This window comes from Mastigoproctus giganteus, chromosome 12 (assembly GCF_048544385.1).
Source record: "Mastigoproctus giganteus isolate SK-2022 chromosome 12, ASM4854438v1, whole genome shotgun sequence".
Taxonomy (NCBI): Eukaryota; Metazoa; Arthropoda; class Arachnida; order Uropygi; family Thelyphonidae; genus Mastigoproctus; species Mastigoproctus giganteus.
This window is the reverse complement of record NC_143586.1, coordinates 172,064,624-172,088,527: the sequence shown is the minus strand read 5'-3', so window position 1 is coordinate 172,088,527 and position 23,904 is coordinate 172,064,624. Positions and strand designations below refer to the sequence as shown.

Here is a 23,904-nt window from a genome sequence, read left to right as displayed (position 1 = left end):
TTAAAGGCCATTAGTCATAATTATCTAATATCTCAAACATATGTCATGGTTTTATGAGCTCATCTTTAACTGTTGAGTCACCATACTGGACAGATAGCACTAGTATAGGCATATGATGCAAGAAGGCAAGCTATGCAGCATCAGCCAAAAAAAATTCCCATTCACCTATCCATTCGTTCCAAAAGTTTGTCCACTTCTTCCTTGAATTTATTTAAACTGTCAACTTCCACAACAAATGGAAGTTTGTTCCAGCAATCAACTCATCCTTCATCATTCTACTTTTCCGTTTGCACTGGTTGAGGCCCTATTTAGATATTGACCTCCATTGTTGTCGGTCTCTTGCATATTTCATCATTTGTTGATACCTCTGAAAGGAGCGCCTCCGTAGCCAGGTGGGAAGGAGCAGCAGTTCTTGATTAGACCGGGGTTCGAGCCCGTCACCACCAAATACGGAGGATGCAGAAAGGTCAGGGAATGACCATCGCATATCCCGGAGCAATATGGCCTTAGTTGCTAATGCTCCTAAAAACCAAATAACAACAACCTCCGAAAGCCTGTGTTTTCCTTTATGCATTGGAGCCATTCTCTTTTGGGTCTTCCTGGTGGTCCCTTATCTGCGATCAACTACCTAATGGCTAAAGGCAAATTTCTGCACATCCATTTCACAACTGTCTTTCCTCAATTTCAGTTTATGCCCCCTCTAGTTTGTAATCTGAGCAAGAGGAAGAATCCCATCAGCATTGAGCCTGCTCAATCCATTCAAGGCCTTATACACCTCACTCAGATCACCTCATAGGTGCCTAGTATCCAGACACTGTAATTTGCACAACTTTAGCTTTCTTCACAAAAGCATCCTTTGTTCCCCTCACCAGTCTTGTTGCCCTTCTCTGTACTCGTTCTAGCTGTTTGTTTGTTTGTTTGTTATTTGGAGCATTAGCAACTAAGGCCATATTGCTCCGGGATATGCGGTGGTCATTCCCTGACCTTTCCGCATCCTCCGTATTTGGTGGTGACGGGCTCGAACCCCGGTCTAATCAAGAAGCGTGTGCTACGCACTGCTGCTCCTTCCCACCTGGCTACGGAGTCGCCTACTCGTTCTAGCAACTCTATACTTCCTAAAAGAGAGATTCCAGACCTGTAAACAGTAATCAAGCTGTGGCCTTATTCAAGGGGCTTATCACCTCCTTATCCCTGCTAGCAAAATTCCTGTATATCATTGACAAGACCCGATGACCTACTCTAGCAGCCTGTCTGCACTGCTCAGAAAACTTCATATCTGACTGCACAATTACTCCCAGGTCTCTTTCATTCTCCACTACCCTGACTGTAACACCACCCAGTTGGTACATTTCTTTGGGTTACTGCTACCGATATGCAGTACTTTTCATTTGTCAATGTTAACTTCAGTTGCCACTTCTCAGCCCATCTACCCAACTTTTCCAGACCCTTTTGCAGCAGCATACTGTCATTACTGTTATTAACAACCCTACCAACCTTTGTATTGCCTGCAAACTTTGACATTAAGCTTGATGTATCTTCATCCATATCATTGATAAATATAAAAAACAACAATGGGCCAACACCAAACCCCAGGGGACACCACTAATAACATTAGTCCACGAAGAGCAGTGTCCATTGATTACCACTCTTCTTTTACCATTCAGCCATCCTTTTATCCATTGTAGCAACTTGCCCTTAATGCCGTACTGCTCCAATCTGTACAATCTTAACAATACAGTGAAGTAGTCTTCCATGTGCAACAGTATCAAAAGCTTTCCTGATATCCAAGTATATGATATCAAAATTATATTTTGCATCCAGTTCCTTTGTGTCATAGTGTCATATTGTCATAATGTCCAATCAAATTGGTCAGACAATACTTTCCCTTAATAAACCCATGCTGTGTCTCAATTATTACTGCAGTCTTGTCTAGATAATCCTGAAATGCTTGTTTAACCAGTGACTTCATTATTTTCCCTGTAACGGAAGTCAACCTAACAGGTCTGTAATTACTCGTGTCACCCTTTGATCCCCCTTTGTGAATTGGAGATACATTTGCACATCTCCAGTCCGTTGGGACTTCCCCTGAGTCAAAGGATTCTCTCATAATCATGTCTAAGGGTTTGCTTACTCCCTTTGCCGCTGCCCTGAATATAACTGGTGCCATCCACCCCAAGTGCATTTCTTAATTTTTAACTTCAATTTCTCCTCCACTCTCAGCTATTACAAAATCATTTAACTCCCTGTTAGATTTTGATAAACATCTGGCCTTCTCCTCTTTGAATAACTCCTCAGAGGTAGTGGAAAGTAATGGATTTCTCTGTTACTTTCAAAATTTTGGTACAAACGACAATGAGATGATAACTGGAAGGGATTTGTCTCATCCTTAAGAATTGGCTTCTTTTTCTTTCTTTCTTTCTTTCTTTCTTTAGGTGTGTCAATTAGATCATGGACTTAGCCATTTTCGGTGTAGATTTAGACCATATTGCTCTATATAAATTGTGTATGTAAATTGCACATGTTCTGTGGTCGATTTGCTTGTTTGATAGATGGAAAACCCCGGAGGGAAATACTATGGATTACTCGCCTGTTACTGACTAACTCAGCTATGTTGTAAAAAGGGCACAAGAATTCCTTTCGTCATTCAAACTCAGTTATTTTCTACCCTGTGTGGAGAGAACAATGATTGTCAATTGTGCTACCTGTATTGGCTAGGAATTGGCAGGATCTACAACAGTGTATTCAACAGTGATTTTATCATTCTGATAATATTGACAGTAATTTCTGCATGTTTATAATACTTATTACAAAAGAATTGGATTTTTTATCCAGTATATTTTTTGAAAAGTGAGGTTTATAATTTCATTTAAAAAATTATCAAAATGACTGACATTGCATATGCTTTGACCGAAAGGATAAATATGGAATCTGGAAGGATGCATTTCCAGCGGGGAAGAAGTATGTCCTATGTATGACCAATGGGCAAATAACTTACTATCCTACAGACTAATAGTTATGGTTCCCCACCTGGTAGGGAATCATAAGAATTAGCCAGCAGGATATAAGTGGTTTGTCCATTGGACAGAAAAGTCAGTGATTTTCCTTAACACTGAAGTCAGACTGACTTCAGTGATAGGGAAAATTATGGAATTAATCATCAAGAATGTAGTACTAGATCTTGGATAGAAATGGAATTCGGAATGACAGTGTGATTTCGTAAAGGGAAAATCACATTTACCCAACCTGGTAAGCTATTTTGATAAGAGTCGCTCATCAGTTGGATGTAGAAAATAATCTCAACATATTTTTTTTTTTTTTTTTTTTTTTTAGGACTTTTCTTTATATCACCAAACAAATTAAATTAAATTCTAAACTTCTGTTATTAAAATCACACTTAATTATGTTTGTCTTTTCAGCTATAAGAGAAAGGCTCACACGAGAGAATGGTAAGTTCACCGTATTGTTAAATATAGTTTTGTTATTGCTTTAAGTTGTATATGATTTCACTATTAAGTGCAATCATAATAAAATGTTTGGACAGAAAGGCCCAAAACTATGAAAAAAAATCATAGCTACAAGGTTGTTTGTGCAATTGCATCATTATTACATACTTGAATTTTTAAGACAAACCAAAGTCTGTATATTACAATATCATTATTATAATTTCTCATATAGAGAAATCCTTCACAACAAGTTGCCTTCCTTGTATACTCCAGAATAAGTAAACTTCCCATTAGGGAACTTTGTGTGGCACCAAACTGAGAATAATTGTGTTATTAGGTTCACGTTACGATATTTTAATACTTCCATTTATTCCTATGGGATACAAAATACGTTTCCATTTTTTTTTTTTTTTTTTTTTTTCCAGTTACCGGCAAATACATAAAGTCGAATTTATGCAAGTCGGGAAGTGCCTGTATATTTAATGTACCATGGACCACATGCCTGCATTATATGTTCTCTCCCATATATTTTGCCTTTTAGCCTTTAACTTTTATATTTCAAATTCATTAATTTTATTAAATTTTCCTCATTTACCATTTTTTTAAATTGTTCTTTGTTTTGGCATATTCTTTGCATTATAGAAAGAGAGGTTCTGTATTCTTGTTTTTTCATGAAGTTCTGGAGGTTGACTAGATAGTGACACCAGGGTTATGTACAAAATGTCATAAGAATGGATAAGCCTGTGTACGGCGAATACAACAAAAACTAGTAGTTAAATAAAGAAACATCAAAAAGATTGGGGGGGGGGGACTAAATTAAGAAAGAATTTTGTGAAAACAATATGTACTAATAATTATTTGAATAATACCTTAAATAAAGCCAATATGGCATAATATACAAACCAATTATGAATAAATTTAGACTGATGTCCCCAGAAAACGCCGAAGCCAAATAACATGAAATATCACAACTTTGATATTGTAAACAATCTGCAACACAAGGATAAATAAATGAAACCACTACAATTTAAAATCAGATGACCGTTGTGTCCCATCTTGTCAGAAGGCACCACGGCACAATAGTTGTGAAGTCACTGCATTTCGAATGTCACACAAATAAATGCTTTGGACAGAACACTATCAGCTTGCCAGTTCAATAGATTTGCATAATAGTGGCCCTTATACAGTGAAAAATAAAACCAAGAAAGCTTAAGCACTTTCACATTCCGAAGCCAAGCTGCAAAACTGAAAAACAAAGTATAAATAAGAAAGTAAAATACAAAATCAACTAATCTGTAGATGGCAGTATGAGCAGTGCCAAGCAACTATGCCCACTAAAACTGCAGCCATTATCAATCATTAACAATTACAAATCAATGTTGAAAACAAGTCGCAAATTAGGGTTAAATTTGAAAGTGTCTGAAATTCTACCCAGACATGATATTATTATTATTATTATTATTAGCCATATTCAAAGAGCCATATGGTGCAAGGAAGCCTGAGGCTTATGCTGCACCAGCCAAAAAAAAAAAAATTTCTGAATTACCTAGAGAGAGAGAGAGAGAGAGAGAGAGATGGATGGACGGAAGTAGAAGGGAATCACCAAGAAAAAGAAGAATAATGATATCCAGATCAGGACACTGGGTGTGCCAAGCCTATACTCAGCAGATGTGAGCCCCTGGGGTTATATGAGGGAGTATATGATGAGAGCCCTGTCAATAAATTTGGCCCTGGAGAGATTGTGCAAAGCAAATGGGGTAAAATTTATTTTCAGCATGGTCTGTGCTTACTATCAGGAGAGACTGCTTCTACAGGGATGGGATACACTTAAATAGAAAGGGTGCAAGAATATTTACTGATGATATCGAAGCAGTGATAGGTAGGTCGGAAAACTGCTATCTTGAGGGTATTCACAGACTAAAAGATTAACAATAGCCGCAGGCAGAGGCAAAAGTGATTCTTCCATTGCTCCTATTGTAATGAGCAGCAACCTAGAGAGCAAGTTGATGAACTTGCTCTCTGGGTTTGCAGATGAACTATTTAGCAGTCAGGGGACTTGAACCCCGGTCTATTCAAAGAGCATGTGCTACTGCACTCCTGCCCTTGACCACTCGGCTACAGAGGCCTTCTATGCCCACTACAACTATGTTAAATAAATTTAAATTACTTAGCAGACTATAAAAAAATAAAAAAGTAAGAAAAAATTATAAAAATTAAAATCAAAAAGAAAAAAGATATAGCTAACATCAGTTTTTGTTGTATTTCACTGTTTACAGGCTTATCCATTATACTGAGATTTTAATTTACAGTTTCATGCAATATGGTGCTATGCTAAACAACCACTGATATTTGTAATCTCTGTTTTCTTTATTTTACTTGTTTATAACCTGATAATTAATATCAATTATATATATATATATATATATTGCTTGGGCTTATTGCTGCCCATGTCGACCATTAAAAATCTTTTACCATGCATTTGCTACTGTTAAACTTCGATTGCCATTTCTCAGCATATCTGCCTAATTTAGTTCTTATTGCACTGGCACATTCTGATTAGTGAATGTTCACTTGCTGAGCATTTAGAAATCAGGTTTCAGTAATCACAAATTCAATCTTGCTCAGATTTGTACTATAATCTTTCACAGTATCAAAAGAATTTTTCCAATCTAAATTTATGATGTTGAAATTATTTTTTGCATACAGTTCCTTTGTTACTGCACATAGTGTCCAATCAGATTGGTCAGACAAGATCGCCACTTAACAAATTCATGCTGTGATTACTATATAATTGCATTTTTGTCTGTATATTGGACACTTCTACCCTGTAGAAAACAGCCACCTTTTTCAATCATATGAATCTCAAATCAGAGAAAACTGACAAGGTTTTTAGACCACATTAGTTTTCATATTATAATACCATTTGGCATTGATGGTATTTTTAGAAATGCCATCAGTAACACCATGGAGGATACCTTCTTAATCCTCCATGGTGTTGCTGATGAATTGCATTTCATCACTACCCACTATATCAGTTGGAATTTCACTCCTTGAAACTCTTGGATCCACCTGGTAATACTGTTCCCCTCACACACACGCACGATCACTGAATTATGAACATCCTACCTGTAATGGACTATGCTGCATAGCTGACAGTATGAAAAGCCAAACAGCTTCCCACGATAGAGCAGTGGTAATTTGTATCTGATCGTGAAAGTCAAAGTGATAGAGTAGCACTTGGGGATGTAAAAATATCAGGGAGTTTTAAAAGGGCATGATTTGTGAGCCCATGCATTGGGTGCTTCCATATTAGAAATGGCATGTTTTATATGGGCTCAACAGCAGGTCACTGTGTGACAGTTGACATTGCAATACAATATGGAGATTGCAAGAACAATATCCCAAATAATGATGCACTCCACTCTCAGATGAATGGGGTTCCATAGCAGATGACCCAAGAGACACCCTCTTCTTAATGCTAATCATCGTTGACGGTGAATGCTGTCATGTCATCAGCACACTGGTTGGTTAGACACTGGAGGACTGGAAACGAGTTTGCTGGTCGGATGAGTCTAAATGCCTGGTGTAATCTTCTGACGGATGTCTTCATGTGTGGTGCAAGCAACACAAGTCCATGGATCCATTGTGCAGTGCCCACTATCCAGGCAGGTGATTATGGTTGATTAATATGAGCATGTTTTGCTAGCAAGAACAAGACCCCTGGTATTTAGACAAACATTTCACTGGTGTGTTCTCCTGGCAGCTCTTAGGAGACCATTTACACCCTACACCTTGCCACATTGCATTTTGTCTTGGACGTATCTTCAAAGATGATAATGCGGCATGTCATTGCATCCACACTGCACACAAGTGGTTTGAGGAACACTGAAAATATCATCCATCTTGATTGGTCTCCAAATTCACCTGACCTCAGTCTGATTGAACACCTGTGGGATGTTTTGGATATTGAACACACAGCCATCATCTCTTCTGATGCTATGGAATGGCAGGCGCCTCCGTAGCCAGGTGGGAAGGAGCAGCAGTGCGTAGCACACGCTTCTTGATTAGACCGGGGTTCGAGCCCGTCACCACCAAATACGGAGGATGCGGAAAGGTCAGCGAATGACCACTGCATATTCCCGGAGCAATATGGCCTTAGTTGCTAATGCTCCTAAAAACCAAATAACAACATAACAACAACAGCTATGGAATGGTCCTGTAATTAGATGTCTTCTCCATTAGATCCCTACAGACGTCTTCAGACATCTAATGGAGTCAATGCTTAGGAGGAATAGGTGCTTCCGTAGCCAGGTGGGAAGGAGCAGCAGTGCATAGCACACGCTTCTTGATTAGACCGAGGTTCGATCCCGTCACCACCAAATACGGAGGATGCGGAAAGGTCAGGGAATGACCACTGCATATCCCCGAGCAATATGGCCTTAGTTGCTAATGCTCCTAAAAACCAAATAACAAACAAAGCCTAGGTGAATAGTGGCTGTTATCCGTGCAAACGGTGGCCTGACATATTATTCGGTAGGGGTGGTCTTAATCCAGTGATCGCTTAGTATATATATATATATAATGTATTAATAAATATATCCCAATGTATTATCAAAAATGTGTATTATTATCATTAGAAGAGTGCTTTTGCTTCACTCATTATAAAGCAATTCTCTATTGTGCTAAGCATGTAATTATTAATTATGATTGTACTGAATTTATGTCTATATTCTTAGCTTGTGGTTGCAATTTTTATAAATTGTTGAAATATATATGTTAAAAATTAAACTTAAATAATGAAATCTTTATCCCTTTTTTTATTAATTTAAATAAATTAGAATTATTTCCTTGTGAAATATTATTCACTGTTCACAAGGTGTGTTTTTTTTTTTTTTTTTCCAGGTTGTGATAGTACTCTTCCTGCAGAGATACCTTCCCTTTCTGCAACAGCAACAAGAAGAATTACAGGACCAAAATTATTACAGAGACAATTAATAGCTATGTTTATCAGAAGATTTCATCATTCACGTAGAAACTATAAAGGACTTTTGTGTGAAGTAAGAGCAAACACTAGTTCTTAAAATAAGTGCTTGTAAAATTAACAAATAAAAGAATGAGGTAAAATTTGTAAAATTAACAAATAAAAGAATGAGGTTAAAATCTTTTACAAGTTCCACGTGAACACTTGTAGCCACTTAAGAAGAGTAGTTTTAATATAGTTTCATACCCTCTTGAAATACCAAATTAGCATTTAGTGCAGTCCTTACATATTTAAAAATAAGAAAGTTCAGTAGCAAGATATTAAATGAACTAATTTATAAATGAGATGCAAAAAGGATTTTTCTGCCATTAGGGTTGATTTTCTTGTAAAATTTAAATCTGAATTTAATTTTTAAGTTTACCAAGAATTTAAATTTAGAAAGTACTGCTAAATTGAATCCTTTTCCTTTCCTGTTGCTTTCATCACTCACAAGCTTAATTTATTTAATCCTAAGTGTGTTCTCTATTCTTGTTGGCCAGAAGTGTTTTTTCTAATTTCAGAAATGATATGATCCTCTCTTATAAGCTCTCAGATTTGTCACATAAGAACAAAAATCAATATAAAAATAATAATAATAATAAAGAATACACACGAGGTTTTCAACTAAACCATTTTAATCCATAGTGCATGTTGTTTATTTCATTTAATAATGCAAGGAGCGATAGGAAAGCAATTCCTCTTATTTTTTCCTCAGAAAATTTCATTCCTACAACTATGCCTTTTACAGCAATTAATCCTCAATCATTAATAAACACACTGTTATTTTTCTACAATGACACCATCACTTTCTATGCACATCTACCATCTTTGAGTCAGACAGTATTCCAATCCTGTAAAAGTCCTTACTCTTGCTCCAGAGGGCTTTGCAAACGTGCTTGAGCTGGTCATTATCTCCAAAATGGGTTCCACGGACTCCTTCATAAAAGAATGGGCTGAAGAGGTGATAATCAGAAGGTGCAAGATCCAGGCTATGAGAGGGGGTGAGGAAGAACAGTGCACCCCAGTTTTGCAATGGCCTCCATCATGCGCAGACTGGTGTGGGTTCGTGCATTGTTACGGAGAAGAAGAACCTCATTAAGGTTTTTGTCCAGTTGAACTCTGCAGATGCCAGCTTTCAACATTTTCACTGTTTCCACATAATCAATCTGAGTTGATTGTGGTGCAACACTCCAAGAAGTCCAAAAGCAAGACCCCATCTTTGTCCCAAAGTACCATCACCGTGACTTTGCCAAACTTCTTCTTGTTCTGTGAATTTTGATGGTGCCACTCCATCGATTGTCTCTTCGTTTCAGGTGGACCCAAGTTTTGTCAACTGTGACTATGCATGAAAGAAAAACCTGTCCTTCACTCTCGTAGCACTTGTTACATATATCTGTAACATCCACCATTTTAAACTATCGTGTGCTGCCCTCTCGAGACCGATCAGAGTGCCACTGAGTGTGGTGAAACTAGAGACCACTAGTGACCACTCAGTGACACTCAAAATGATATATGGCACCACATTTGAAAGCAAAATATTAGGCATTACTTTTGTGCTGGTACTCTCGTATGATACTCTTTAATTGAACTGGCTGTGAGGACATTATATCAGTTATTAAAACAGTTATGAGTAAGAGAGATTATAGTACATCAAGTCCAAGTGGCTCTGAAAGCAGCTTTGACAGAAATAGTGCAGTTAATGTTTATCAATTATACTACTCTTAAGCAGAAGTTAAATTTTATTTTGATTTTTCAAAGAATCAAATGCTAAAGAAACAAAATAAGACTAGTGATGGATTGCAACCCTTTAATATCTTTGCTTCCAATGGAGATGCAAATATAAAATTTGTACATTTAGCTGTAACATTGGCGTTTGTATTAGTAGAGGCATGTGATGCAAGAAAGCAAGCTTATACAGCATCAGCCAATGTTCTTCCTTGAATTTATTTAAGTTGTTAACTTCCACAACGACTGATGGAAGTTTGTTCTAGCAATCAACCACCCCATGGCTAAAGACAAATTTCCGCACATCTGTTCTACAACTGTCTTTCCTCAACTTGAATTTATGCCCCCCCCCCCCCCCAAACCTCTCTCAAGCTTCTAGATTCCATTCAGAAGAGGGCAGTTAGGTTAATTAATGACTAACATCTCTAATAGAGTCTCTCCACTCGCTGTCTCATAGATGTACTGTTTCTGCTGCATGCCTTTTCTACAGATACTTCCATGGGCACTGTTCTTCTGAATTGGCTTTTATAATTCCTGCTCTCTCTTTCAAAACAATCCGAACACATGCCGCCACCAGCCAACATTCATTTACTGTCCAACTTCAAACTCACAGAACCAACTTTTCATCTTCCTCGTTTATTCATTCAACTGCCATTTTCTGGAACAACCTTCCTTCATATGTCTTTCCTGAAAATTGGAGTCTACAGAAGTTCAAGTCTAATGTCAACAAATATCTTCTCTTGTCTTCTCAACTTCCAACCCAAGCATGGTACTAAGTACTATAGGTTCTAATACCTCTCATGTTTGAGGTTTTCATAAAAAAAAAATACTAGACTTACTTACATCCTGGAGCCACAGAACCTTCTTCCAGATCATCAGTATGGCTTTCAGAAGAATAGATCAATGCTGGATATGCTTAACAAAGTCAAATCTCATATCTGCAATGCCTTTGTCATAAAACAACATCTAGTCATGGTCAACCTAGATCTTAAAAAGGCATTTGACACTACATGGCATCATGGGATTATTATGGACCTTTACCATTTGGGGCTTAGGGGCCATTTGCCAAAAATAATTCAAACTTTTCTGCAATTGCGTTCTTATCAGGTCCGATATAAAAACATTCTCTCTGAATTTCACATTCAGGAAGAAGGAGTCCTGCAGGGATTGATACTTAGTCCAACACACTTTTTTTTAAATCTGAGTCAGCAGCATAACACGAGATATCCCAAAAACTGTTGAAACTCACATCTAAGCAGATAACTTTATCATTTCCTGTCAGTCTCAAAGTATGAACACCATCGAATGGCAGCTCCAACTTGCCATTACCAAAATACAATCCTGGACTTCACGGAATGGCTACCGACTATCAGAAAAGAAATGCACTCTCACTCACTTTTGCAAGAAACGAACTCTCCATCCTGATCCGGAACTACAAATAAACAATATTCCAATCCAATTTGTTAGTACCGTTAAATTTCTTGGACTGATATTAGACAGCAAGCTGAACTTCCAAGTTCACATCTCTCATTTAAGAAATACATGTCTAAAGTATCTGAATTTACTGCGATCAGTCTCGGCTGTGTCATGGGGCACTGATCGGTATACTCTACTGCATCTTTATAGAACTTTAATCCGTTCATGGCTAGATTATTGTTGGCCGGTCTATGACTCTGCCAGGAGCACTACTTTACAACGTCTAAATGTTATCCAGCACAGTGCTCTCAGGACTGCGTTGGGCGCTTTTGGGACTTCTCCAATCCAGAGCCTTTATATTCTCCAATCCAGAGCCTTTATATCGACAGGCGCCTCCGTAGCCAGGTGGGAAGGAGCAGCAGTGCGTAGCAGACGCTTCTTGATTAGACCGGGGTTCGAGCCCGTCACCACCAAATACGGAGGATGCGGAAAGGTCAGGGAATGACCACTGCATATCCCGGAGCAATATGGCCTTAGTTGCTAATGCTCCTAAAAACCAAATAACAAATAACAAGCCTTTATATCGGCGCACATGATCCTCCTTTACATCTTCGTAGGAAATCATTACTACTCCACTACGCTGCTAAGATCCAGAGTCTTCCATCTCACCCCAGTTGGGAGTATCTTTATAATACTCGGTGGGATTTGTTGTATGAGCGCAAGCCAAAGGATAACAGACCTGCTTCACTCAGGATTAAAGAGCTTTCTCAGAGTTGGAATATCAATTTAAGCGATATTTTTCAGGACGCAACTGCACCTGTTCCACCTTGGACATACGTTTCTGCCTCTCGTGATACACATTTTCTGGAGTGGGGAAGAATAGTGTACCTTCCTTTAATATCAGGCAGTTGCACTTAGCTCACACTACTCTGAACTCCCATGCCTGTAAAGTCTATACTGACAGATCCAAAACAGCCAGTATGGTTGGTGCTGCTGCAGTTTTTCATTCTCTTATGGTTACAGCCTCACTACCATTAGCCTGCAGTGTCTTCACAGCCAAATTATATGTCATAAAATTAGCACTTCGTAATATTATTGAACTTTCCATCTCACCTGCCATAATTTATACTGACTCCCTCTGCTGTTTCTGCCATAAGGAAGAATTTCTCATCTTCTCATCCTACCTTGAAACACATTCATTCTCAGCTATTTTCCTGCAGTGTGTCCAATCAGTTTTTGCTGGATCCCTGGCCATTCTTGCATTCCAGAAAATGAAAGTGGAGACCTTGCAGCTAAACATCCTCAACCAGCTCTCAGGCCACGGGTGCCAAGCGATTGTGATTGAGCGTTTTTTTCTCTGCGTAAAGTGCGATTATTAAAAGTGATTTATAGTTCTTTTAGGTTCATATCCTTAAGAAATTTATTTATTTAATAACAGCTCCTGTTACAAAAGTTCTTCTACAGAGCTAGAAAGAAAAACCATCTTTATATTTCTGACTTCTATTACTAACACTTACTATTTTATGCTTGGTCACACCAGGCACTGCTCTTGCCTCCCCGTGGTGGGGCCGGAAACCTTGGCAGAAAAGCTAATCTGCCAACGGCGAGAAGGAGCAAACATGGATCAAAATGTGTTTCCGCCTCTAGAGTTAGATATTGAACATGATACGTCGCAACCCAAGAGGTTGAAAACCACTTCCTCGGTGACGGATTAGCATTAGTAGAGGCATTTGATGCAAGAAAGCAAGCTTATGCAGCATCAGCCAAAAAAAAAAAAAAAAAAAAAACCACTTCCACTTCACCCCTCTGTTCGTTCAAAATACCTGTCCAGCTGAGCCTTAAACTTATTTAGGCTATCAACCTCCACCACAAGGGATGGCAGTCTGTTCCACCAACCAACCACCCGCTGGCTAAAGGCAAATTTCCGCACGTCTATCCTACATCTGTCTTTCCTCAATTTGAATTTATGCCCTCTCAGGTGATTTTTCTGAGCTAGAGGAAGAATCCCATCAGCATTGAGCATGCTTAAACCATTCAAGGCTTTATACACCTCTATCAGATCACCTCGCTGGTGCCTAGTCTCCAGACACTGTAATTTGCAAAACTTAAGCCTTTCTTCGTAAGAGCACCCCTTTGTTCCATTCACTAATCTTGTTGCCCTTCTCTGTACTCGTTCCAGCAGCTCTACATCCTTCTTGAAATGAGGCCTCCAGACCTGTATACAGTACTCTAGGTGTGGCCTGACCATTGCCTTATACAATGGAATAATCACCTCCTTATCCCTGCTGGAAAAATTCCTGTATATCATTGACAATACTCCATGAGCTACTCTTGCAGCCCGTCTGCACTGCTCAGAGAACTTCATATCTGCCTGCACAATCACCCCCAAGTCCCTTTCATTCTCTACCACTGAAGTACCACAAGCAGTAAGCAGTGTAGTACCACAGAGTTGATACGTTGCTTTGGGGTTGCTGTTTCCCATGTGTAGTACTTTACATTTGTCAATGTTAAACTTCATTTGCCACCTCTCAGCCCATCTGCTCAACCTTTCCAGATCCTGTTGCAGCAGCATAGTGTCAGTAGTGTCCTTGACAACCCTGCCAACCTTTGTATCATCTGCAAACTTGGACATTAAGCTTGATATACCATCATCAATATCATTTATAAATACAGAAAACAATAATGGACCCAACACTGAGCCCTGAGGGACTCCACTAATAACATTAGTCCACGATGAGCAGTGTCCATTGATTACCACTCTCTGTCTTCTCCCCCTCAACCACCCCTTTATCCATAGCAGCAATTTGCCTCAAATGTCACACTGCTCCAATTTGTGTAGCAGTCTTCCATGTGCAACAGTATCAAAAGCCTTTCTAAGATCCAAGTATATAATATCAAAGTTATTCCCTGCATCCAGTTCTTTTGTGACTGCATCATAGTATCCAATCAAGTTGGTCAGGCAAGACTTCCCCTTAACAAAACCATGCTGTGTCTGAGCTATAACTGAAGTCTTGTCTAAATGATCCTGCAGTGCTTCTTTAACCAGTGCCTCCATTAATTGTCCTGGAACAGAAGTTAAGCTCACAGGTCTATAATTACTTGTGTCAGCCTTTGATCCTCCTTTGTGAATTGGGGTCACATTTGCACATTTCCAGTCTATGGGTACTTCCCCTGAGTCCAAGGAAGCTCTCATAATTATGGCTAAGGGTTTGCTTACTTCCTTTGCTGCCTCCTTTAATATAACTGGATAGATCCCATCCACCCCGGGTGCCTTTCTTGTGTTTATCTTCAACAGTTTCTCCTCCACTTTACTCCCAGTTATTTCAAGATTCTGTAGCTTACTGCTAGAGTTGAATACACCTCTGGCATTCCCCTTGCTGAATAACTCCTCATGTGTGAATGTCGATGCAAAATATTCATTTAGTTTGTTAGCTACCTGAGCAGGATCATCAACAGTTGACCCATCAATATCAAGTGGACCAATCTGATTCATCCCCTTCCTTCTAGAGTTTACATAAGTAAAGAACTCTTTGCTGTTTTTCTTTGCATCCCTTGCCAAGGATTTCTCGTAATCTGCCTTCGCCTGCCTAACCTCCTTTGTAACTTGGTTGCATATCAACTTGTATCTATCATAGGCTTCTGTGTCATGTGTTAATTTGTAAGTATCCCATGCATTTTTCCTCTCTGCCATATGCCTCATTAGGTCATCTGACATCCATTTTGGCCTAAACCTTGAACAATATTTCTTAGTTGGTATGTAAAGCCTAGTAGCTTCCAAGATAAGTTCTTTGAATGCTTCCCATTTTGAATTTGCTGTTGGTAACATCATCAGTTGGTCCCACTGTATAGAATTTAAATACTGTCTCAGTCCATCGTAGTCGCCTTTACGGAAGCAATAACCCTTCCCTTTACCCCTAATGGTAGTTACCTCTTTCAGTAAATCCCACTTCAGCACACTGTGATCACTGCCACCTAGTGGTTCATTTATCTGCAGATTCTTAATGCATGAAGAATCACTGCTGATAATCAAATCAAGAGTATTACTCCCTCTAGTTGCCTCCCGAACATGCTGATGTAGAAAACAATCATTCAATAAATCCACAAAAGCCCTGCTAGTGTGTGAGTAACCAGCCCCCAAATTCCAGTCAATATCTGGGAAATTAAAATCTCCCATTATAAGACTCTCTGATTTACTGGCCCACTCTATTTCCCTGTACAGTTCCTTATTATACTCATCAGAGTCATTAGGCCTATAGCACACTCCTACTCTCAATTTTGATCTCCCAATGCTTATGTCACACCAAACTGCCTCAACACTGCACTGTCCAGCGATGTCGACTGGCTTCACTTCCTTGGTTTTTATGTGTTTCTTAACTAATAGCATAACCCCTCCCCCCTTCCTATGCTGTCTATCCTTTCTGTAGACGTTGTACTCCCCAAATTGCAGTTCTGCATCCCTTATATCTGTGTGACACCACGTCTCTGATATCCCAACAATATCTGCCTTTAATGTTTTTAGCAATACCTCAAATTCATCAAATTTATTTACTAAACTCCTAGCATTGGTGTACACTCAAGTATACCTGCACCTGTTTCTATTCTTAGCTACCCTAACACAACCCATGTGTTTACTTGTACCGCAATGGCTCCCAGCAGTCTCTGAAATACCATGCATCTTGTTTTTCAGGCTTCTGCTCATTCTAATAGAAGCAGTGCAAGAATCTCTTTCACCTCTGCCAGTGGCTACTGTCAATCTATTGGTCTTTGTCTCCCCCCAAGCTAGCAGTTTTCCGACCCACCTAACACTGCCTCGATAGCATCAGCAAATATTCTTGCACCCTTTCTATTTAAGTGTATCCCATCCCTGTAGAAGCAATCTCTCCTGTTAACAAGTACAGTCCAGGCTGAAAAAAATTCTACCCCTTGAGCCTTGCACAATCTTTCCAGGGCCGAATTGATCGACAAGGCTCTCATCATATACTCCCTCCTATCGTGTCTGGGCAGAATTGCAGACACTTTCAAATTCAACCCTAATTCTCGGCTTTTGTTCAACAGTGACCTGTACTTGTTAAGTAATTCTGCCGGTCTCCTACTCTTAATATTATTAGTGCCAACGTGTACAACTATATCACCTTTTGTGCCCTTAAAAGATGATATTCGCTCTACAACGTCATCAACCTTTGCCCCTGGCAGACATACCCTGGTCTTGTTCCACCTATCTTTTTTACAAAGCATGTTCCCCGTTTCCCTGACAATAGAGTCACCAACAACTACTAGTTCCTTCGGGACCAGCGCATTCTGCCTTGGGGGTTGTCTCTGTGTCACGCGATGCCCAAGTGCAAGCTCTGGCGTTGATGTGGGCAGCTGAGAGCTTGATGGGCCCCTCAATTTAGTTTCTTCGAGGGCATCCACCCTGTCCTTCAAGCTCTCATATAGGCCCACAAGAACGCCGAGTTGTTGCCTGATATCGATACACTCCTTGCATCGCGCACACACAAAGACATCCCCCTTGGCAGTATCATGTTCCGTACCCGATTGCTCTGCAAACATCAAGCAAACAGTGCATTTTATAAGGCTGTGAGTCAGAGGACAACAGCCCCCCTCAGTTCTGCTCTGAGCCACAGCGCTTCCATTAGCTTGAGCCTTTTGCTTTGCTGCTCTGGTCTGAGTCATGATTATATTAATTTATTAATTAATTATAATTAATTATGTTATGTTATTAATTATGTTAAATATAATTAATTATATTACGTTTGTAATCTAAGTCGTTATATGTATTTATTTAAACGTACAATTTAACTGCTAACGAAGTTCAACTAACGCTATCTAGTACGGCATACAACTATCGTATCACAATGACGGGAAAATTACGAACGGTAGAGGAGTTGAAACACGTGGAAACCTTTACTGATACTTTTATGCAATTACAAGGCCGAGTAAAGAATAAATACACCAAGTTAATCAGAAAATCACAAAATAATGTTATACTACTAAATTTAAATCAAAAGTTTTAGAAAAACAATAATTTCAAATCAATAAATAAGAAAAATCCATTTAGTAGCTTGGAACACGACCGTCTCTAATAGCCTCGTCAGCAGACTGAATTTCCTGCATTTCTTATAATGCACTCTCTTGCAGATCAGCCTCTCAGTAAGCTGTCTCCGTTTCTTATCCAGAAACCCCTGAAAAGTCTTGCGGGATCTCCTAAGACTGCAATCAAGGGACCTACTAGTGTTGACAATAAACCATGGACATTCAGAGAAACTGCTAAAACTTACAAACTTTCCTGGAATTCCAGTAAAGGTTTCTCTCCATGTAACCCTAAATACATCCAAAGGTGTTATATTCAGCTGGGATCTATTGAATGTCACGGAAGAGGAGATAATGCAAGAGCTTCAAGATCAAAATGTCATTGCAGTGAAAAGGATTATTCTCACTTTCAGTACACCAAATCTACCATCATCGATAAAAGCAGACTACCTACTTTGCCGCATTAGGCCCTCCATTCCTAATCCATTGAGATGTTTTAAGTGCCAAAAGTATGGCCACCCTCAAATGGCATGCAGAGGAAACCAAGTTTTCTCCAATTGTGGGTCCTCTGATCACACTCAAAGTGATTGCTCAGCAAAAGAAATGGCCTGCCCCAACTGTAAAGGCAACCTCCTGCTTATTCAAGGACATGAGATAAATGGAAAACTGAAAAAAAAAAAAATTGTCAAATATAAGATTTAAAATAAAGTAAGTTTTCAAGAAGCAAGGAAAGTAATTGCTCCCAGTATGACTAAGCATACATACACCAGTATGTATGCTTAGTTCTTTATATCAATCAGTGGCCACCCAAAAAATGTTACAGTCCCTTCAAACACTTCGATCTCTGACTGGGCTCAGGCTGTTCTCTCTCAGCAACAGTCCAATATCCCTAAGCCACTATTACTTGCCTGGTTCAATAACCTTGAACCAGGCAAATAATACTGCACTTACAGTACCAGCTACATTTCCTTCTCCTCCCCCAGTGATTGCTTCTACATTGAATAATCGAAGCTCACATTTAAAAAAAGAATATCCAAGAAACATCTGTGAATACAATTGACTCGTCCAGACAAGAAGAACCGATCTTAAAAATATATGCGGAAGAAGAAATGGACACCAGTCAACCATTCTTCTCAAAAAAAAGACAAACCAAAGCCTGAATGTCACAAGCCAGCCACATTAAAAAAACAGTCAGATACAGCTTCTTCTGCTAAACACCAGTAATGCCTTATATTCTACAATGGAATTGTAGAGGATTTTGTAGCAACTTTAATGATATTCAAGTCTTAATTAATCGCTACTCTTCAGTTGGTTTCTGTCTACAGGAAACCTGTCTAACTCCTCAAATCTCCACCAACATAAAAAACTATGCCATCTATCGATAAGACTGTAATACTTCAAATGCTGCCCGTGGTGGCATGGCCGTCTTGGTCAGCTCAAAGATCCCGACCAAGCAAATTGTTTTGCAAACCGAAATTTAAGTTGTTGTTGTACGTTTGATAACCCAGATTGCATTAATATTAGTATCAGTATATCTCCCGCCAAGTCATACCTTCTCTTACCAAGAGCTTGAAAACTTGCTAATGCAGTTACCGTCCCCTGTCTGTCTCTTGAACGATTTCAATGGCCACAACCCCTTATGGAGATCGACAAAATTAGATACACATGGCCGCCTAATTGAAATCTTTCTGGATAAGCAAAACCTTACTGTTCTTAATACTGGTGCATCCACTCACATACAATTACCAACTGGACAAATTTCTGCAATTGATCTATCAAATGCCCCCGATTCTGTTTCCAATCATAGAATGGTCTGTTATGGACGATCCTTTAGGCAGTGACCATTTTTCGATTATTTGTAATCTGCTCACTGCACGGCCACTATTATCCAAACTCTGCAGAAAACGGAAGTTCTCAAGCCAACCGGTTCAGATTTCAATCAGTTGTCACCCTTGATGAGCAATATATATGAACACAGTCGATAGATGAGACCACAGATTATATCACTTCACACCTACTATCTGCAGCTAAATGTTTAATTCCATTGTCAAATCCCCAGTCCCAACGGCACCTTAAGTATTAGTGGAATGAAGACTGCACAAAAACAAAGAAGTTAAAAAAAAAAAAAAAAAAAAAAAAAAGCATGGAATTTATTTCGTAGATCCCCAACCACAGCTAATCTTATCATCTACAAGAAGCTAAGAGCGAAAGCACATCTCATTCAAAGGCAAGCCAAGAAGAATTCTTGGATTCGGTTTGCATCTACCATAAACAGAAACACTAACTCCAGGTTAATATGGAAGGAAATCAGGCAGATTTCTGGAAAATCTCCAACCGCCCTTTCACCAATTCTTTCATGGAATGGGCAGGAACGCTCTGCTGCCGAGGACATAGCAAATGCTTTAGGCAAAACCTTTGCCCAAGTTTCAGCGGCACCAACTTATTCTACGGGTTTTTAGAAAATAAAGACCAAGACTGAATGAGCCATCAACGTTCGAACCTCAGTTTATCTTCCGTATAACCAGCCTCTTCAATATCATGAACTTCTACATATCATTAGCATTAGAAGAGGCATACGATGCAAGAAAGCAAACTTATGCAGCATCAGCCAAAAAAAAAAAAAAAAAAAAAAACACTTCCATTTCACCCCTCCGTTCGTTCGAAATGCCTGTCCAGCTGAGACTTAAATTTATTTAGACTATCAATTTCCACAACAAGGGATGGAAGTCTGTTCCACCAACCAACTACCTGCTTGGTAAAGGCAAATTTCCACACACCTATCCTACATCTGTCTTTTCTCAATCTGAATTTATGCCCTCTCAGGTGATTATTCTGAGCAAGAGGAAGAATCCCATCAGCATTGAGCATGCTCAAACCATTCAAGGCTTTATACACCTCTATCAGATCACCTCACCGGTGCCTAGTTTCCAGACACTGTAATTTGCAAAACTTAAGCCTTTCTTCGTAAGAGCAACCCTTTGTTCCATTCACTAATCTTGTTGCCCTTCTCTGTACTCATTCCAGCAGCTCTACATCATTCTTGAAATCAGGCCTCCAGACCTGTATACAGTACTCAGGGTGTGGCTTGACCATTGCCTTATACAAGGGAATAATCACCTCCTTATCCCTGTAAGAAAAATTCCTGTTTATCATTGACAAGACACCATGAGCTACTCTTGCAGCCAGTCTGCACTGCTCAGAGAACTTCATATCTGCCTGCAAATTACCCCCAACTCCTTTTCATTCTCTACCACTGTCATTGTAGTACCACAGAGTTGATACGTTGCTCTGAGGTTGCTGTTTCCCATATGCAGTACTTTTCATTTATCAATGTTAAACTTCATTTGCCATGTTAAACATCTCAGCCCATCTGCTCAACCTTTCCAGATCCTGTTGCAGCAGTATAGCGTCAGTAGTGTCCTTAACAACCCTGTCAACCTTTGTATCGTCTGCAAACTTGGACATTAAGCTTGATATACCATCATCAATATTATTTATACAAATTTGTAAATACAGAAAACAATAATAGACCCAACACTGAACCCTGAGCAGTGTCCATTGTGAGCAGTCCACAATGAGCAGTGTCCATTGATTACCACTCTGTCTTCTCCCCCTCAACCATCCCTTTATCCATATCAGCAATTTGCCTCCAGTGCCACATTGCTCCAATTTGTGCAGCAGTCTTCCATGTGCAACAGTATCAAAAGCCTTTCTAAGATCCAAATATATAATATCAAAGTTATTCCCTGCATCCAGTTCTTTTGTAACCGCATCATAGAATCCAATCAAATTGGCCAGGCAAGACTTTCCCTTAACAAAACCGTGCTGTCTGCGAGCTATAACTGAAGTCTTGTCTAGCTGATCCTGCAGTGCTTCTTTAACCAGTCCCTCTGAATCACAGCCTTTTAAAATGCACTACTTGCTTGATGTGTGTGGAGCAGTCGGGTACGGGACATGATACTGCCATGGGGCATGTCTTTTTGTGTGCGCGATGCAAGGAGTGTAAGAAAATCAGGCGACAACTCAGCGTTGTTATGTGCCTATATGAGAGCTTGAAGGACAGGGTGGATGCCCTCGAAGGATTAAAAGTGAGGGGCCCATCAAGCTCTCAGCTGCCCACAACAATGCCAGAGCTTGCACTTGGTCATCACGCAACACAGCGGCAGCCCCCAAGGCAGAATGCGCTGGTCCCAAAGGAACTAGTAGTTGTTGGGGACTCTATTGTCAGGGAAACGGGAAACATGCTTTGTAAAAAGGATAGGTGGAACAGGACCAGGGTATGCCTGCCACGGGCAAAGGTTGATTACGTTGTAGAGCGGATATCATCTTTTAAGAGCACAAAAGGTGATATAGTTGTACACGTTGGCACTAATGATATTAAGAGTAGGAGACCGGCGGAATTACTTAACAAGTACAGGTCACTGTTGAAAAAAAGCCGTGAATTAGGGTTGAATTTGAAAGTGTCTGCAATTCTGCCCAGACACGATAGGAGGGAGTATATGATGAGAGCCCTGTCGATCAATTCGGCCCTGGAAAGATTGTGCAAGGCTCAAGGGATAGAATTTTTTTCAGCCTGGTCTGTACTTGTTAATAGGAGAGACTGCTTCTACAGGGATGGGATACACTTAAATAGAAAGGGTGCAAGAATGTTTGTTGATGCTATCGAGGCAGTGTTAGGTGGGTCGGAAAACTGCTAGATTGGGGGGATACAAGGACTAATAGATTAACAGTAGCCACTGGCAGAGGTGAAAGCGATTCTTGCACTGCTTCTATTGGAATGAGCAGCAGCCTGGAAAATAAGATGCAGGATATTTCAGAGACTGCTGGGAATCATTGGGGTACAAGTAAACACACGGGTTGTGTTAGGTTAGCTAAGAAAAAGAACAGGTGCATGTATACTTGTGTGTACCCCAATGCTAGGACTTGGGTAAATAAATTTGAATTTGAGGTGTTGATCAAAACATCAAAGGCAAATATTGTTGGAATTTCAGAGATGTGGTGTCACACAGATATAAGGAATGCAGAACTGGAATTTGGGGAGTACAATGTCTACAGAAAGGATAGACAGGATATGAAGGGAGGAGGGGTTATGCTATTAGTTAAGAAATACATAAAATCCAAGGAAGTGAAGCCAGTCGACATCACTGGACAGTGCAATGTCGAGTCAGTTTGGTGTGACATAAGCATTGGGAGATCAAAATTGAGAGTAGGAGTGTGCTATAGGCCTAATGACTCTGATGAGTATAATAAGAAACGGTACAGGGAAATAGAGTGGGCCAGTAAATCAGAGAGTCTTATAATGGGGGATTTTAATTTCCCAGATATTGACTGGAATTTGGGGCTGGTCACTCACACACTAGCAAGGCTTTTGTGAATTTATTGGATGATTGTTTTCTACATCAGCATGTTCGGGAGGCAACTAGAGGGAGTAATACTCTTGATTTGATTATCAGCAGTGATTCTTCGTGCATTAAGAATCTGCTGATAAATGAACCACTAGGTGGCAGTGATCACAGTGTGCTGAAGTGGGATTTACTCAAAGAGGTAACTGCCATTAGGGATAAAGGGAAGGGTTATTGCTTTCGTAAAGATGACTACGATGGACTGAGACAGTATTTAAATTCTATACAGTGGGACCAACTGATGATGTTACCAACAGCAAATTCAAAATGGGAAGCATTCAAAGAACTTATCTTGAAAGCTATTAGGCTTTACATACCAACTAAGAAATATTGTTCAAGGTTTAGGCCTAAATGGATGCCAGATGAACTAATGAGACATATGGCAAAGAAGAAAAATGCATGGGATACATACAAATATGATAGATACAAGTTGATCTGTAACCAAGTTACAAAGGAGGTTAGGCAGGCGAAGGCAGAATATGAGATATCTTTGGCAAGGGATGCAAGGAAAAACAGCAAAGAGTTCTTTACTTATGTAAACTCTAGAAGGAAGGGGATGAATCAGAATGGTCCACTTGATATCGATGGGTCAACTGTTGATGATCCTGCTCAGGTAGCTAACAAACTAAATGAATATTTTGCATCGACATTCACACATGAGGAGTCATTCAGCGGGGGGGATGCCAGAGGTGTATTCAACTCTGGCAGTAAGCTAGAGAATCTTGTAATCTCTGAGAGTAAAGTGGAGGAGAAATTGTTGAAGATAAACACAAGAAAGGCACCTGGGGTGGATGGTATCTATCCAGTTATATTAAAGGAGGCAGCAAAGGAAGTAAGCAAACCCTTAGCCATAATTATGAGAGCTTCC

General features: G+C 39.6%; 1 protein-coding gene across 1 annotated transcript in view; it reads left to right on the top strand.

Annotated features, from left to right (window-relative positions):
* LOC150077598 (phospholipid-transporting ATPase ABCA1-like) overlaps positions 1-23,904 on the top strand; it is a gene marked incomplete at its 3' end in the record, with an annotated part of 856,770 nt that overhangs the window by 564,687 nt on the left and 268,179 nt on the right. The window contains exons 28-29 of the mRNA XM_090386943.1: positions 3,417-3,446; positions 8,346-8,500. Of these exons, the coding sequence (XP_090243069.1) occupies positions 3,417-3,446; positions 8,346-8,500 (185 nt within the window). The remainder of the gene's footprint in view (positions 1-3,416; positions 3,447-8,345; positions 8,501-23,904) is intronic.